This window comes from Plasmodium relictum, assembly GCF_900005765.1.
Source record: "Plasmodium relictum strain SGS1 genome assembly, chromosome: 7".
Taxonomy (NCBI): domain Eukaryota; phylum Apicomplexa; class Aconoidasida; order Haemosporida; family Plasmodiidae; genus Plasmodium; species Plasmodium relictum.
Window position 1 is genome coordinate 682219 of NC_041685.1, and position 17455 is coordinate 699673.

Here is a 17455-nt window from a genome sequence, read left to right on the forward strand (position 1 = left end):
AATTTATAAATGCACACTAAATATATAATAATTTCATTTAATATGCTAATTTAAGAATATAAAATTTTCTATATTTCAATAATAAATGAATATATTAATATTTTAAATTATACGTGAATATAAACATATATAATTTACATTGAATAAAAAAAAAAAAAAAAAGAGTTTTTAACGGATAAATATTTAAAAAAAAAAAAAAAAAAAGGAAAAAAGAGAGAAAAACAAAATGAGTATTGTAAATGAACATTATTGGACACCTAAAAAGGGAAGAGAACTTGCTATAAAGTATGAGAAGTTAATTTTTTTAATATCATTGTTATATATACCTGCAATATTTATTTTACAAAGATTCATGAAAAAAAGAAAAGAAATAGAAGCAAAAGTTTGTAAAGTTATTTGGAATTTAACATTGTCATTTTTATCTTTTGTTGGTGTGCTACTAATAATAATATATGACAAAACTATTTTAAAATTCTTAATAGTAGAAGAAACTGAATATAGCCCCGAGACAAGAGCAGTTATAACTATATTTACATTGACAAAGTTTATTGAATATGGGGATACACTATTTTTAATTCTAAAAAAAAAAAAATTAACATTTTTGCATAGCTACCATCATTTAAGTGTCGTTATTTATTGTTTATATTCACAAAAAGAATTAGTTTCACACGCGCATTATTTTGTCTTTTTTAATTTGATTGTTCATAGCATTATGTATTTTTATTTTGGTTTTATATATATTTTACCAAAAATTGTTATTAAAATGAGAAAGTTTATTACATGTTTACAAATATTTCAAATGTTTGTAGGAATTTTTATCTCATATTATGCTATAAAACATGTAGATAATCCAGTTTACGTGAATAATGCGATTGCAAGCTTTACTTTATATTTAACTTACGCATTTCTGTTTTTAAATTTTTATTTTAACAATTATTACAGAAATATAAAAAGTAATGTTGCTACCTATCTAATAAGTATTCATATATTAGGAATTATTGGATTTATAATGATATGTAAAAGCAAAGATATTCTGAGATTATTTATTGAAGTATCAGTTGGATGCGTTTTCACTCTGACATTATTAAATTTTTCTTTTTACTTTAATAAGCATTATTATCAAAATATAAAAAGCAAAATATCTGAAAAAAATTTTATTGAGGAAACAGATCTTTTCAATAAATACAAAAAAAGATATTATTCGAATATGGCTCTTTTAAAAAAAATTACTATAAATATGATTAAAACTGGTTTATTATGCTTTAATGGATTAGCTACCTATGCACATGATAATATATTTCTTTTTGTAAATTTCTATTCAGAAAAAATTAAAAGAATTGCAAATGATTCAATAATAGATAACTCTAATAAAAAAGTAAATAATAACGAAATGAATGATATTTCGTCAACAAAATCTTTACCAAACGATGATTTGAAAAAAAAGAGAAAAAAAACATTCTTTACTTTTTATACATCATTAAAAGATCTTTACAATTCATCAATCATATCATATATAATATCAAAATCACCAATTGAAAACATTTCTATAAATTTAGAAAATATGAAAACAGATCAATCAAGTATCAAAGGTAATTTTAGTTTTCTTTATATAATAAAACAAATCATTCAAAATTATTTATTTTACATTGTATGTTTAATATTGCCAATATATTACGGATTAAAGGTCTATAATGATGCCTTATTAGGTTTATGTGTACACGGGGCTTTAAGGTGGTTAATTGAACTTTATTCAACAAAAATATTTAATAAAACTCAAAAACTAAAATTTTATTAACCTCTATTAAATTTTTCTAATAAAATACGTAAAAATTGTTAATATATTCATAATAATAATTACATTAATTTTTAACTAAAAAAAGAATTATAGAAAAAGGAAAAAATAAAATAAAAACAAAAAAAAAGGTAAGATTTCAATTTATCATCCTAATTTTTTTTAATTTGATATATTTTAATATTTTTTAAATAAAACATGTAAAATAAAAAAATATAATAATAAAGCATAGAGTTTTTTTTTAAACATAAATTTATGTTATTTATATAAATTCGTATCATCTTTTCTTTTCTTTTCTTATTTTAATTTATTGTCAAATTTATTTATATTGTCTCCAATTTTTTTTTTTAATAACTTATTATCTTCATTCTCACTAAAATTATATTTACCTATTTATTATATGTCTAATTATTAAAATAATTGTTTTATTTATAAATGTTTATATATTTTAAGCTACATATATAAACATATAATTTTATTTAAAAAATATTCGATGAAATTATGAATTAAAATACATTATATATATTTATCAATTTCAAAAAAAAAAAAAATTATTTTCAATTTATACATACATAATTACGGGAATAGTATATATTTTTTAACTCTTGTTTTCACTTTTTTAATTTTCTTCTATTTTTAGGTTTTTTTATAAAAAATGCAACATTTTTTTTTAATTATTATCTAAAAAAAAATTTTTAAATTTTTATTTACAAAAAATTTAACAAAAATTTATGAATTGTAAAAAGAGATATACAAACTAATAAAGGAACTACTCTTTTTTTTTAGTTCTAAAGTGCCAATAAATAAAAAAAATTGGGAAAAATTTATCAAAATATTTATTTAAAATATTTATGAAAACACAATATATCAAAAAAATAAAATGAAAAATTCTAAAATGGGTAAAAAAAAATATAATAACATGAATAAAAAAAAAGACAAAAATATAAGAATATATAAAAATATTTATTAGTATTATTAAAAATAATGTAACGAAATGAAATGTAAAAAAATAAGAGATTATATGATGTTGAATTGTATTCTTATATATATATATATATTATATAAAATATTATTTTATATGAATAGCTTTTGATACAAATATTTTACCAATAAAAAATTTTAGCATCATGTACATATATTTATTTATTTATTTTTTTTTTTTTTTTTTGTCCTTCAAATTAAAAATTTGCTTTTTTTCAATAAATTGACAAAATACAAAAGCGAAAAAAAAAAAAAAAAAAAAAAAACACTAATGTCTTCTTTTAAGTAAAGTTAAAAATTTTGTAATCGTTCTAAAATTCTATTTATAAATTTTAATTTTTTTAAAGCATTTAATATGTTGTCAAAATCCTATAGAAAAAAATTGGAAAATATATATTAAAAATAAAGTAATTATTAGAACTGTAAATTTAAGATGAAAAGTATTTTAAAATTAATAAAAAAGAAACTAAAAAAATAAAATAATATGATAAAAAAGTTAAATGCTTAAGTGAATACAAAATAGTAATACTTAAGATGAATAATTAAAAGTAAAAAGTTACCATTTCTTTGAAATATAATTTTATACTCTTAACATAATTCTCATACATTTCTTTGTATTTCCTAAGATATTTTATAAATTAATTAAAAAATATTAAAACAATAAAAAGAAATAAAGAAAATATTTCATTTTTATTTTACTTTGTTAATAATTCAATGTTAGCATTAGAACTATTTATTTCTTCATTAATCTATAAGAAAGAAGAATAGATGAATATGTATCTACAACTTTATAATAAATATAAATAGCTAAAAAAAAAAAAAAAAATAATTATACTTTTATAATTTCAGTCAAAAACTCTTCATCATCCATACTTTCTTCTTCTGGTATCTTAAAAAAAATAAAAAAACATATATATATATATTTTATCACTTTATTTTTAAGTATAATTATACTAAGTGTGTAGGACAAATATGAAAAAAGAGTGACATTTTAAATTAAAAAACAAAAAAAAAAAATGTAAAACTATTTATATAATCAAATAAAATAAGTATAAAAAGAGCAATTAAAAGATTAAAAATAATAATAGTTTAAATTATTTATTTGTAAGGTTTATACTTTATAATTATAGAGAATTTCCATTAAATATAATGCCCTATCAATATCGTTAAGTAGTGTTTTATATGCATTGTTTAAATAACTTGATACTTCATTTATTTTCTCTAACTATAATTAAATTGAAAAAATAAAATTATTTATAACTCAAAAAAGTTTTTTGTTATTATTAAATTTATTTCAACATTATGATTCTTCATATGGATATCCCATACACAAATACTTATTTTATATTAATTTGGAGATATTTATTTTAGAAAATATATTTTATGTAATTTTTTTAAGAACATTCATTTTAATTTTTTATATTTACTTCACAACTTTGAGCATTTTTATCAGGATGGTATATTTTTTGTATATCATTAAATTTTTTTTTTAAAAAAGCTTTATCTATATCATAATTTACTTCTCTAATAAAAAATTAAAAAGAATAATGATAATTATAATAAAAATGAAATATGCATATATAATAGCATATTAAAATATATCACACTCATTTTTCATATCATATATTTATGTAATTCTCTTTTCAAAATTTTTTCCTATACAAATCAAAAAGTTCAAAAATATTAAAAATTTTAAAGACATCTACATTAACTAGCGCTTTACAACTCTAAAAAGAGAAGGAAATAATTAGAAAAAATAATAAAAATCTATCAATATTATTTCATATATATATACATATACTTGATTTAATTTAGAATAAATCTTCTTATACACATATATATAATAAAATAAAGAAAAAAAAATTTTCAATAACAAACTTTACAAAAAAAAGGTACTACATCCACATTGATATTGTTATGGCAATTATGACATTCCAATTTTTTAGTCTTTTTTATATTATCAATATCTACTATATTATATTTATTATTAACTATAAAGAAAAAAATAAGTAAAAAGGGGGTATATTTAATAATCTTATATACTTTCAGTTTATATTTTGTAAAATGCACAAGTCCTTAATAAAATAGGAAAATATAAAATTTGAAGGTTTTTTTTATTTTTACACACATTCATTATTTTTACTTATAAAAAATCTTTTAATTAATTTTGTAGAATTGCTATGGTAGCTTAATATCTTTATTATATTGTATCTCCCAAATAAAGATAAATATTTAAATAGTTTCATGGCTTAAAAATTTATTATTTATTTTGTAGGTTTTAATTTATTATTATTAAAATATTTACATATATAATTACGAAACAAGAAGTATTTAAAATAAAAATCAAAAAATAATATCCAATTCTTCAATAATACAACAAAAAAAAAAAAAAATTTTATTGTTGAATATAAAAATATTTTTATATGATTTATTTATCATTTTATTTAGCTATTTTTTTTTATTTTTTTTTCATAAAATAATAAATAATATTTTATTTATTAAAATAATAAAATTTAAATCTTTATTTAATTTTACTTTATAAATTTTTTTTTTCAATTTGCAATATTCATAAATTATATAAAAAAATAAACATTGTAATGTAATTCATATACCTATTTATAAACTTTTTTAGATCTTATTTTTTTATAAAATTAATGAATTTATAATTATTTATCTGTGAATATATTTAAGGAAATTTTTATATTTATTCAACAAATATTACGTGAATGATTTATTTTATTTTATTTTATGTTCAAGACTTTTATTTCATTATGATTTTTCTTTTTTTAAATGTTTTATTGTGATAATAATCCATTAATATATATATATATATTTTTAAAATTAATTTGCATTTTTATTTACATATTGCTTATATTTTTCAATTTGTAATTTTTTAAAATCCTGTACAAAATTTTTGTCCCATTTTGTTTCTTTCATTTTCCAAAACAAAGGTTTTTTCGACTTTAATTGTTCAATAACAGATTTATCATATTCATCGAGCATTTCTTTTATGAACCAATCAGGTAATATTTGCTCTATGTCATAATTTAATTGAAAAATAGCTTCTGGAATGTGAGGAAAATCTGGAAAATGATTAGCTGTTAATTTTTTTTCTTGAACACTTTTATATAATGTTTTAATAATATCTTTAAAAAATATCCAATCAGCTTTTGGCATAGATGCAACCATTGTCCTTAAAATTGTTTTTCTTACATTTGGTTGCTCGTGGCAAATTATAGAAGAAATATGTATAACGTCTTCCCATATGTCTTTTTGTAAAATGGAATAAATTCCTTTTTGAATAATCATTAAAATAATTAACCAATCAGTTGGATTTTCCCTAAAATCTTTATTTTGAGATTGTATATGTTTTTTTTCCATTTCTATTGCATGTTTAATATAACCTAGAAACGAATAATCTAATAAAGGTTTCATTGATTCAATAAAATCATTTAATCCCTTTTCATCTTGTATTGCTTTTTCACATATGAGCTGTATCTTTTTTAAGTGCTCCTTTTCTTCATGTTCCATTACAATTTTTATATCATCATATAAACTTATAACAAATGAATTAACTATTTGTAAATATTTTTTTTCTTCTACTGTTTTAGGAGGATTTTCCTGAAGTCTTATTTTCATTAAACATATATATTCATCACTTAACAAAACATCCCTATAATTATTACAAACTGTTGGAATCATGTCGTAATCTAAATATTTTAATTCTTCTATTAAAGTATTTAACCTCAATTCATTGATTTTCCATTTTTCTCTCATTTTTTTTTTTTCATTGTCATCACTTTTCATATAAATGTCATACAATGTTAATTTACTATCCTCAGTAGGATCTAATAATTCTCCCTCTAAGCAATTAAAAAATTGTTTATTAATACTATTTTGTTTGACCCTTGGACTTAAATCTATATAAGAATTATTTTCCTTTGTCTTTTCATTTCTCATTAATTCTTCATCACTATCATTTGTCTTAGAACTTTCTTCATCTTCTTCATTAGTTAACTTCCCCATTATACTGTTATGAGTTCCTTTTACCGAATTTTCGTTTTTGTCTTTTAAATATACATATGAATATTCATTTTCATCTGTTTTATTCACATCATACATTTCTATTTTATCAGTTAAATTTTCAATTTCAGTAAACCTATAAAACTTTTCTCTATTTTTTTGTTCATCTGATTTTAATAATCCTTTTTTCCATATCAACTTAGATTCTTCTTCTGTTAAATCAAAGGATGATTTCATATGCTCAATATAATCTTCTAATTTTAAAGTAAGTTTATTTTCTTGAGATAACTCTAAGTTTTTTTTTAGTTCTAAAACAGAATTTCTTCTAAATTCTATTTTTTTTTCTTCGGACCAATCTTTCATAAATTCAGGTTCCTTGCTTTTGTCATCACATTCTAATTTGACTTTAGAATTTAATTTTAAATCTTTTACTATTATTTCTTCCTCCTTAGAATCCTTTTTTATTTCATCTTTTTTTTCATATGTTTTGTCTTCTTTATTCTTCGAATTGTCCAAATCGTTTGCATCTATGTTAGAAATATCTAAATCTTCATCATTTATAGAGATATATTTTTTTTTATTATCTTTACCTGTAATATAACTATAATTTCTTTGAGGTGATTGTTTATGCATAAGTGTTTCTACTTTTTTAGACATTGGATTTAAATAAAATACACCTTTTAAATCATGTTGTAATTTCTTTATGATTCTTTCTTCACAATCCTGTACAAGATAGCTTATCATATTTCCATGTAATCCTTTAATCCCACTTGCCACATTTCCTCTATATACATTTAATTCAATTCCTTTTTCAAAAGAACTCAATTTCAATAATAAGCTATCTTCTGCTTCCCATTTTAGATCATATCCACTAATAATAATTTCTAATCCATATTCATTTTGCATTATGTTTGTTTTTAGTTTCATTGAAGGAATTCCAAAATCATTTTGATTTATTGCTTTTTTGCTCGTCCATTTAAGTAAGAAGTTATATACATCATCATATTTTGCATTTTCAAAATATTGTGTATATAATAGTACGTTTTCACCTATTTTTTTTTGGGATGAAGAATTGGAAAGCTTATGTGTATCTGGTGAATTGTCATAAGATATGTGTAAAATATTTTCTTTTTCCAGTACTCCTACCCATTCATTTATTCCCCTATTCTTTTTTTTTAAAAATATATTCATTACACTGTAATCTTCAAATTTTTCTATAAACCATGTAGACAGATTTACATCTACGCTACCTTTTAGCTTTCCTTCAATTGCACTTTTTGGCTTATTTTTTAATTTAACATATATGTAATCACATGTCAATCTATATTGTATATCTTCTGAATTTATATTTGGTGATAATCTAATTTTTATTTCTAAATTATCATCCGACTCTACCCATTCATATGAACATGTTGTTCCGCATCCCTTGAAAATTCGAAAAAATTCAGAATTTCTTTTTTTTTTTTTTAAATGCAAAAAACTATTTATAAAATACTTTGAGTATACTTTTTTTTTTTCTCTCTCTCTCCTATAAGTTAATATCAAATTTTTTTTTATTTTTAATGTATTTATATATTCTATGCAATTTATCATAATTATTAGTATTAACCACCATTTTGTCATCTTTTAGAAAATATTTTTATTTAATACACATGATGAACTTAGAGATAAAATAAAGAAAAACAAAAAAAAAAAGAGAAGAAAAGAAGATAACACCTTATATCTTTGTATAAATAGTTTTTTTACTTATTGTATATATATATATATATTATTTATAAGTAGAACTATTATATATATATATATAAAAGTTTTTACGTAAAAATTGCAAAAATAAATTTAATTAAACCTTTTTATTTATAACTTTTTTAAGTCATATTTAAGCTTACCTTTCTTCATTTTAAACATTTTTTTTTTTTTTAAAGCTACATAAAAGTACCATAAGGAAAAAATATTTATATATATATAAATTTGCTACATCTTAAAATTTTTTTCAAAATTGAAAATTGTTAAATAAAAAAGTAATTTAGTTAATCTTTTTTTTTTTTTTAAATTCTTTTATTGATAGGTTATTTCTCAATAGAATATTCGCTTATCTTGAATATTATCTTAAATATCAAAAATATGAAAGTTTTTAGTGAATTATATTAATAAAATTCTTAAATATTTTGTTATTAAAAAATTATGGCTTTATGGAATGAAATGTAGCATTATTTGCTGAATTTTAATTATTTCTCATGTTCATTTTAACTTTTTATAGTTAAAAAAATGTATCCCATGTTATATTTAAAAGTTAAGAGTTATTCACTGAACTATTCTATTTACATAAAATTTTGAATTATATTATTTTAATAGTATATTTCATTATTTTCCTATTATTTTTTAAAAGAGAAAAAGTATACATATTTATTTGAACTACATTAATTCTCCCTAATAATATCAAAATATATTACAAAATAAAATGGGAATTTTTAGGAGATTATATCAATTAATATAAATATTAAAATAATAATGCTAACTTTAGAAAATATAATAGATTAAAATAATAATTTAAATATGTCCAACATTAATAAGAAATTAAATAATTCTTAATTTTCTTTTTCACTTTTTGAGGCACTACAATAATAAAAGGATAAAAAAAAATATATGTTTAATTCCTTTTTTTTTTTTTCTTTTCTGTATTTACACAGGCTATTATATAATTTAATATAAATTAAAATAATTCAGACTAATTTTTCTGTGAAAATTTTAAACATTTTATTTATTAAATTTATTATTTAAAACTCAAATGTATATATATATTTCTATAAATAAATGTTCCTTTATACCCAAATAGGGATTTCAAAAACTTTATGAAAAATTACTTGCTCAAGTTATACAGAGAATGCATTTTGAAATAATAGTAAGAAAAAAATAAAATTTCTTTGTCTAAGTATATTTAATTATTATTTTTTTTTCTCCCATTCCTCCCTTGAAGCTCTTTTTTAAAATTTCATAATTCACTTATATTTGGCTACTTATTAAATAAAAATATAACAGTATAAAATAAAACAAAAATGTCTATATTTTATTTGTTCTTTATTTTTCTTTTCTTTTCATTTAATAAAAATATTGATGCCTTATCAAAAGTAATAAAGCCACCTATTAATGTCTACTACAAAGATTATTCTGAAAATTTACCAAATGAAGAAAAAGATAAATTAATGAAAATATTATTAGAAAGTGAAGAAAAAGAAGAAAACGAAAATATGAATATGAATATACAAAAAATGCAAGAAAAAGAAAAAAATCTAGGAACATTAATGAAAGAACAAGAAAAATTGTCAAAAAAAATACATAATGAATTAAAAGGATATATTAAAAGAAGTAAAATAGAAAGAAAAAGATAAAAAAAAAGATTACATTTTATTTTTGTTATCATTTTACACTTCTTTTCACTTATAAATACAAATATCTTTTTTATTTAATAAAAAAAAAATTAAAATAAAATATTTCATTCCCTAATTTAACTTTTGTAGACAGGAATATTTCCATTAAATATACTCATGATGAAAAAGATTTCAACTCAGAAAACAAAAATAATTTAAAAAAAGACGGAAATTCTTTAGATGTTGATACAGAAATCGAGGGTTATTATAATATACAAGCATATAAATACATTTATTATATTTTTTTTCAATCTTTATATATATAAATATTCTCTTTTTTTCATAAATATATATAGCTTCTTTAGATTCTATGCAAGCCCCAATAGTGATAATAAAAATTCCATCAGTGAATATATATGACCAGTTTGAAGTCTGAACATATTTTAAAATATTTATAAGATTATATCAATGACTCTTTTAAAAAAAATATATAATACTATACGCATATAAATGTATATATGTATTTTTGATTTTTTTTTTCATTTTATAGATCCAAAATAATATAGGGGAATTAATAGATTTAAATAATGAAGAACTATTCTACTAAAATATAATTCTATTTTTTTTTTTATAAATTTTAGGTGTGCCTAATGCATCTACATTCATAATAATTTTTTTTAAATAAATAAAAAAAAAAGGATGTTTTTTATTGCCTTTTTCTCTCTTTTTTTAAATTATTTAAAAAGTTATTTTATTTAATTTTTTTTTTTTTTTTTTTGCGTATATTAAATTTTATTAAAAGATAATTATAAAATTCAAAAAAATTCAATTTAAAAAAGCTAAGTTATTTTGTTTAAAATAAGAACCTGGAAAAATATTATTTCTTTTATAATATAGAAATCTCAAATAAATAAAATTTTAATTTTTTTAAAAGAGCATAAAACTTGTTTATCTTTTTGTAATATGTAAAAAAAATTTTATTAAATTTTTATTCCTTTATATATTTTAAAATATTTGTTAATAACTCAATTTAGAAAAATAGTTATTGGAAATTGTACTTTTATGTTATTTCTAAGATGTTAAATTAAAATCATATATATAAAAGAAGTTATTTTATATATATTATTTATTTTCTCTTTTCAAAGAAATGAAGTTTTGTTAAATTATAAGAAATTTCAATTTTTTATTTTTTATTTTCTGCAATATTTTTAAAAACATCTGTGCTAATATTAATTGGAACTATCATAAAATTTTTTTTTTTTAAATTTGAAAAAAGTTATTGTAAGGTAAAAATTAATAGTAGAAATATATTAATTATCTTCAACAATTTTTTAGTGAATTATAACTTTTTTTTTTTTTCGTATTTTTTAAAATGGATAATGAAAGTACTGGAAAACTTTTAAATAATGATACATCAAGAGGAAATAATAACCTTGATGGTTTAAACCAAATTAAAGAAAACAGTAACATTTTTTTGAAGAATACATTAAATTTATTTAAAGATATAAAAAATGAAAATGTATTTTACAATATTATTGAAAATATAAATACCTACATAAATAAATTGAAAAAAGAAAACGAATTTCATGATTTTCTTTTTTCATATAATGGTCTTATTGAAGAATATTATACTGTATATGAAGAATATATAGTTTTTACTAAAATTATAGAAAATCTGAATTCATTAGATATAATTGAAATATTAATAATTCTCAATTTTAATAAAAGAATATTTGATATATTATTGTTTTCTTATAATGATTTGTATTTAATTGAAGTAAAAAGAATTTACCATATTTTATTTGAATTAACATATGTATTAATTGAAAATTTAACTATTTACGAAGAAAAAAATTCTTTTAGCAGTGAATTAATAGATAAAATGTTTTTAAGAAATGATTTAAAATATATTAATAAAAAACAAATTAACAATATTTATATTTATATAAATGAAAAAAATTGTGATTATATGAATATGGTATTTTCTTTACTAGAATTCATTTTAGATCTTAATGATAAAATTTACAATTATTTTTTGAATAGCAACATTGATTGCACTAACTATATTAATGAATTGATTATAATAAAAAAAGATATATATGAAAAATTAGATGATAATAATAATGAAAAGCATTATCTTCCTGATTTATATAATGAAGAAGATTTTAATTCAATTGAAAAAAATAACTTATTAATAAATAATATGTATTTTAAAAAAAGGAAGAATGAAGATTATGATGATTATATAAAAAATTATATCTATACAGAAAAAAAGTATAATGAAAATAAATCAACTGAAAAAGAAAAAAAATTATTAGATTGCATATATATATGTAATTATGAAAACAATATTGTTTTAATAAAAAATAATAACGGTAATAATGGAAATGTCGAAGAAAAAAAAGAAAAAAATAAGTTTGCTTCTGAAATGAAATTAACGAATATCAATTTAAATTTATTAAAAATAAGTATATGTACTCTTTTCAAAGCAAAAAAAATTACACAATACATGAATGAAAATTTTTTTAAAAGATTTTTTTACGTGTTTAATGATATGCTAAATGATATAATAAAAAGCCTACATAAAAAAAATTATATACTCTTTTTAGATTATTTTTTTAGTGATATATTAAAAAGTGTTATTTTGCTAGTTTTTTATTATAATGAAAATATCGAAGATACTCCTAAACAGACTATGTTATTTTATAAAAGTTTAAATAAAGTGATTGATCATATATCTATTTACTTACACAATAAGAAAATTTTTTACGAAATCTATTATGATAAAAATATAACAAAAAATTTTTTTAATGTCAAAAAATTTTTATATAATTTTGATAAAACATATTATATGCTGTTTTATATATTTTATACAATAATAGAAAAAACAAACCATTTAAATAATGAAATATTTTTATTTTTTTGTAGTGAAATAATAAATAAGAAAGAGAAAAATGAAGATAAGAAAGTAAAAATTTGTGGTTTAGAAGAAAAAGAAAAAATTGTTAAATTAAAATTGGAGAGACTGCATTTAAATAAAAACTTTCTAATTAATTATAAAAAAGAGGTGCAAGAAAAAAGTATAAATCGCATTATAACAATTTTTATTTTCCTTGAAAAAAAAATAAAAAAATATATTTGCTTTTTCAGATATATACTTTGTTTTATATGGAATAAATTTAAAAAGAAAAAAAAAAAGAAAAAAAAGGATACTTTAAGTGATTTTGATATAATTATAAAAAAAATTGAATATGTCTTATTAGATATGTTTATTAAATTTACTGATACATTGATAATATACAAATATTGTTTTAGTGAAAAGAATGATACTACAAAAGTCTGCTTCTTTGACGAATTTCATTTATATATGAAATCTATACAGCAAATAATTTTTACTAGTTTTATTTTTATACCTAATAATATAATAAACAAAATAGATAAATATACAAAAGATAAATCAAATTTAGTTAAATATAATATAGAAGAAAATGAATTTATTGAATTTAATAAGAAACTATATTTCTTTAGTGAGTTAAATGATGAAAAGAAAAACAACATAAGAAATAAAGAAAAAAACATTGTAAATATATCAGATACCTTTGACAATCAATGGAAAAATGTTGGTGAAGGAATAGAAGATGAATATAATATTTATAAAGGAGATGGTATATCATCACATGAAAATGGGAAGATTAATACTAAGAAAGAAAATATTTGTAACTTTGATTCAGTTAGAGAGAAAATATTAAAATATGACATTCATAATAATACAAAAATGGAAAAAATTAATAATTTTACTGAATATGATATAATTGTCTTAAATATTTTAAGTGTCATCTTTATGAATATAATGAAAGAGGTGATTAATAATAAATATAAATTCGTTTATTTTAAAAATTCTATAATTCATATTGAACTTTTAAAGAAATTATTATATATATTAATTAATAATAAAAATACAACTGATAATATTTATGATTTTGAAGAAAAAAAAATATATATAAATAAAGAAAAAGGAGATTTAGACAGTTATTTTTGTTTTCCTTATGAATTTTTATCATCAATTATTATTTCTCAGTTAAATTGTTTTATGAATGACAATTTATGTAATTATAAAATATATATCGTATTTCTTGAATTTCTTTTTTATATCAGTTCATCAATTAATCCTTTTTTTTTTTATATATCAAAAAAAATATGGGAATATTTAGGTTATTTTATCAATAAAAGTAATGATGTGATATCATTATCAGTTTTATTGCAAATATTATTTTATTTAATTTCTGATAAAGACAAAACTTATGTTGTAAAAAACAATGAAATAATATTTCATAAAATAAAAAAAACTAATAGCAAGCAATATTTATTATTTCTATTTTTAAAAAATCAAGTTGTTTTAAATAGAAATGGGAAAAATTATTTATTTTTTTTTCATATTTTTTTAAAAAATGTAAATTCGGAAAAATTAATAGCAACAGTTATGAAAAGCTTTTTTTATAAATTTCATATGAATTTACAATATTCTTTAAATATATTATTAAAATATTTAAATGCTTATGAACAGAAGGTAGAGAAAAGAGAAAAGGAAGAAAAAGAACGAGAAGAAAAAGAATTAAGCAATGAAAAAAAGGAGAAGAAAAATGTCCATGAAAATTTAGAAATAAATAATACTGAATATAAGAATAGTCCCAATAGAAATGTATCATTATCAAAAAATTTATTTCAAAAAAGTGAGCAAAATGAGGAAATAATAGATGAATGTAAAATAATATCTATTTTTATTTATTTTGATATAATAAAAATACTTCCAGAAAAGTTCCTTCATTTTGCAAGCGAGATAAACTTAATGAAGGAATTTCAAAACTTTTTTTATTTTTTAATATATTTATATGATGAATTTAAATTGCTTGAAAAAAGAAATGAAAAATATATACATACAAAAATTTTTAATAGAATAAAAATAACGAAAGGACAGTATTATTATAATTGTGCAAAAATATATTTTCCTATAATAACTTCATCATTAATATCTCATTTTTTATTTTCTCTTTTAAATGAAAATTCTTTTTTATCAAATTTCCGAATCATAAAATTTTACGAAAGCTTCTTTAGTAATAAGTACTTATATACATTATGTAACAATTATATTTATATAAAAATTTTGAATGAAGCTTTTATAATTTTGTTACATCTAAAGAAAACTGAAAATTACTTAAATAATTTTGAAAATTTAAATGATAAAAAAAATGAAATAAAAGAAAGCTTAGAAGAATTTTGTGAAAATTTAATAGGATATGAGAAAAATAAGAATGATTTAAAGGAAGCATACAACTCTAATAATAAAATAGATAAGGATTTAAATATTTTCTCATGCCTTTTTAAAGTATATATTATTTTTCTTAAAGAATATTCTTACTTTTTTTTTTCATCTATGATTATATTAATTAAAAAGAATATTATATTAAATGAGTTTAATTTCATAGATTTTTATAAAAATGTATACAATAATTTAAAAAATGAGGAAAAATATTCTCCTTCTTTTAAACACTTAATGTTATCCATATTTGAATATTTTTTTAATAAAAATAATAAAATTTTGGATAATGAAAACATTGAAAATATCCTAATAGATAAAAAGGAAAATATAAAATTATTACATAACAGGAAAAATTTTCTAAATATTTTTTTTCAGAATTGTTGTTCTTCTAAATTATTGTCTAATTTTTATTTAAAAAGTAAACTTTCAAAATTCTTACAAAGAAATTTAAGAACAATTTCAAGTGACAATGATGTTGAAAATTTATCTAATATGCTACTTGTTAATCTTCATAATTGGACAAATATTTAAGAAAAAAAAAATATATATATATATTCAAGTTATTTACAAAATATATACACATTTTCACTAGTTAATTATCTCCAATTTTTTTAAGTACTACTTTTATTTCTTTTTAATAAATAATTTTTTTTTTTTTTTTTTTTTTTTTGTATATTATTATTGTTTACATTTAATAATTATAAACTAAAAAAAAAAAAAGATAAATTTAGTTATAAATATTTAATACATTGCTTTCTTTTATAATTTAAAATAATAATAGTGAAAAAATTATATTTATAAAATAAGATTAAAAAATAAAAAAGATTAAAATGAAAATTAATGCACACGAAGTAAAAAGAAAAATCGTAAATAAAAAAATTTAATTTTTTTTTTATAGTAAAATATATAAATATTTGCACAAGTATTGTAAGATGCCAAAAAAAAAAAAAAAAAAATTAAAAGTGTAAGTAAATGAATAAATCCCTTAAGTCTATTATTATTTGTATTTTCTTTTTTCTTTTTAAAGCGTAAAATTAGAAAAAATAATATATTGTGTATTTTTTTTTTTTTTTTTACATATAATCATTAGAACATTTTCAATTATAGTTCTAAAAGTTATTTTACTATTACTCCTTTTTTAGAAAAAAAAAAAAATTGTTCAAAGTTTTTTCTAAATAAAACTTTAAATTTGTTCATTTTTTTTTTTTTTTCTGTTATAGTTGTTCTATATGTATATATTTACATATTCTTGTACGTTTATTCATTTATCTTATATTTTTTATCTTTTAAATTTGTAGTATATTTTGATTTGTTATTCGTTCTTTTTAATAGTTATTTTTTTTTTTAAATTCTAAATTTTTTTAAATATTTATCTTTTTTTCCTAATTTCATTAATATGCATTTTTTTGATGAAATTTTATTTTATTTTTATACGGTTATATGTAATTTTTTTTCTTTTTTTTTTTTTTATTAGTACAATGTTTCCTATTAACTTAAGGATTACATATTATTTATATCATATATAGAGTATATGCATACTTTTTTTTCTTATAATTTTTAAAATTATGTATAGTAATTTGTATTTCTACAATTAATTATTATGATCATAATAATGTACATAAGTATTTTATAATTTTTATAACTCATTTTTTTATAAGTAATCTATTAGATTTTTTTTTTCTGTTTTTTGTGATATATAACGCATGTCTATAAATGTGTAAAAGTTAATTTTTATTTTTTTATTTCTTTTTATATATAATAAATAAAAAATAAGAGTAATTAAAATGTAAATACTCTTATAGAAAATAAAAAATAATAATGAAACCAAAAAAAAATACATAAAAAAAGGGAGAAAAAAGGAAAAAAAAAAAAAAAATAGAAAAACAGAAATTAATATAGATAAAAAAATAAAATAATATAATTTAAAAGATATACATTTAATTTAAAGTAGTTTGATGTTATTATCATTGAATATTT

At 17.7% G+C, this 17455-nt stretch overlaps 5 protein-coding genes across 5 annotated transcripts; 3 read left to right on the forward strand and 2 right to left on the reverse strand.

Moving 5' to 3' along the window:
• Nucleotides 1-226: 226 nt before the first annotated feature.
• Nucleotides 227-1795, forward strand: PRELSG_0717500 (long chain fatty acid elongation enzyme, putative; the record flags this gene model as incomplete). The annotated part of the gene is made up of 1 exon (XM_028675871.1): nucleotides 227-1795. One exon carries the CDS (start codon nucleotides 227-229, stop codon nucleotides 1793-1795), a length of 1569 nt encoding a protein of 522 aa, XP_028532417.1.
• Nucleotides 1796-3064: 1269 nt separating this feature from the next.
• PRELSG_0717600 (chaperone, putative) lies at nucleotides 3065-5019 on the reverse strand (the record flags this gene model as incomplete). Its single annotated transcript, XM_028675872.1, has 9 exons — nucleotides 3065-3142; nucleotides 3334-3394; nucleotides 3473-3522; nucleotides 3609-3662; nucleotides 3891-3998; nucleotides 4201-4297; nucleotides 4436-4500; nucleotides 4652-4764; nucleotides 4902-5019. The coding sequence occupies 9 exons, from the start codon at nucleotides 5017-5019 to the stop codon at nucleotides 3065-3067; spliced, it is 744 nt and encodes a 247-aa protein (XP_028532418.1).
• A 595-nt stretch (nucleotides 5020-5614) lies between these two features.
• PRELSG_0717700 (CS domain protein, putative) lies at nucleotides 5615-8419 on the reverse strand (the record flags this gene model as incomplete). The annotated part of the gene is made up of 1 exon (XM_028675873.1): nucleotides 5615-8419. The coding sequence occupies one exon, from the start codon at nucleotides 8417-8419 to the stop codon at nucleotides 5615-5617; it is 2805 nt and encodes a 934-aa protein (XP_028532419.1).
• A 1430-nt stretch (nucleotides 8420-9849) lies between these two features.
• On the forward strand, nucleotides 9850-10768 carry PRELSG_0717800 (conserved Plasmodium protein, unknown function; the record flags this gene model as incomplete). Its single annotated transcript, XM_028675874.1, has 4 exons — nucleotides 9850-10159; nucleotides 10312-10422; nucleotides 10518-10591; nucleotides 10712-10768. The coding sequence occupies 4 exons, from the start codon at nucleotides 9850-9852 to the stop codon at nucleotides 10766-10768; spliced, it is 552 nt and encodes a 183-aa protein (XP_028532420.1).
• Nucleotides 10769-11533: 765 nt separating this feature from the next.
• Nucleotides 11534-16009, forward strand: PRELSG_0717900 (conserved Plasmodium protein, unknown function; the record flags this gene model as incomplete). Its single annotated transcript, XM_028675875.1, has 1 exon — nucleotides 11534-16009. The coding sequence occupies one exon, from the start codon at nucleotides 11534-11536 to the stop codon at nucleotides 16007-16009; it is 4476 nt and encodes a 1491-aa protein (XP_028532421.1).
• Nucleotides 16010-17455: the final 1446 nt, after the last annotated feature.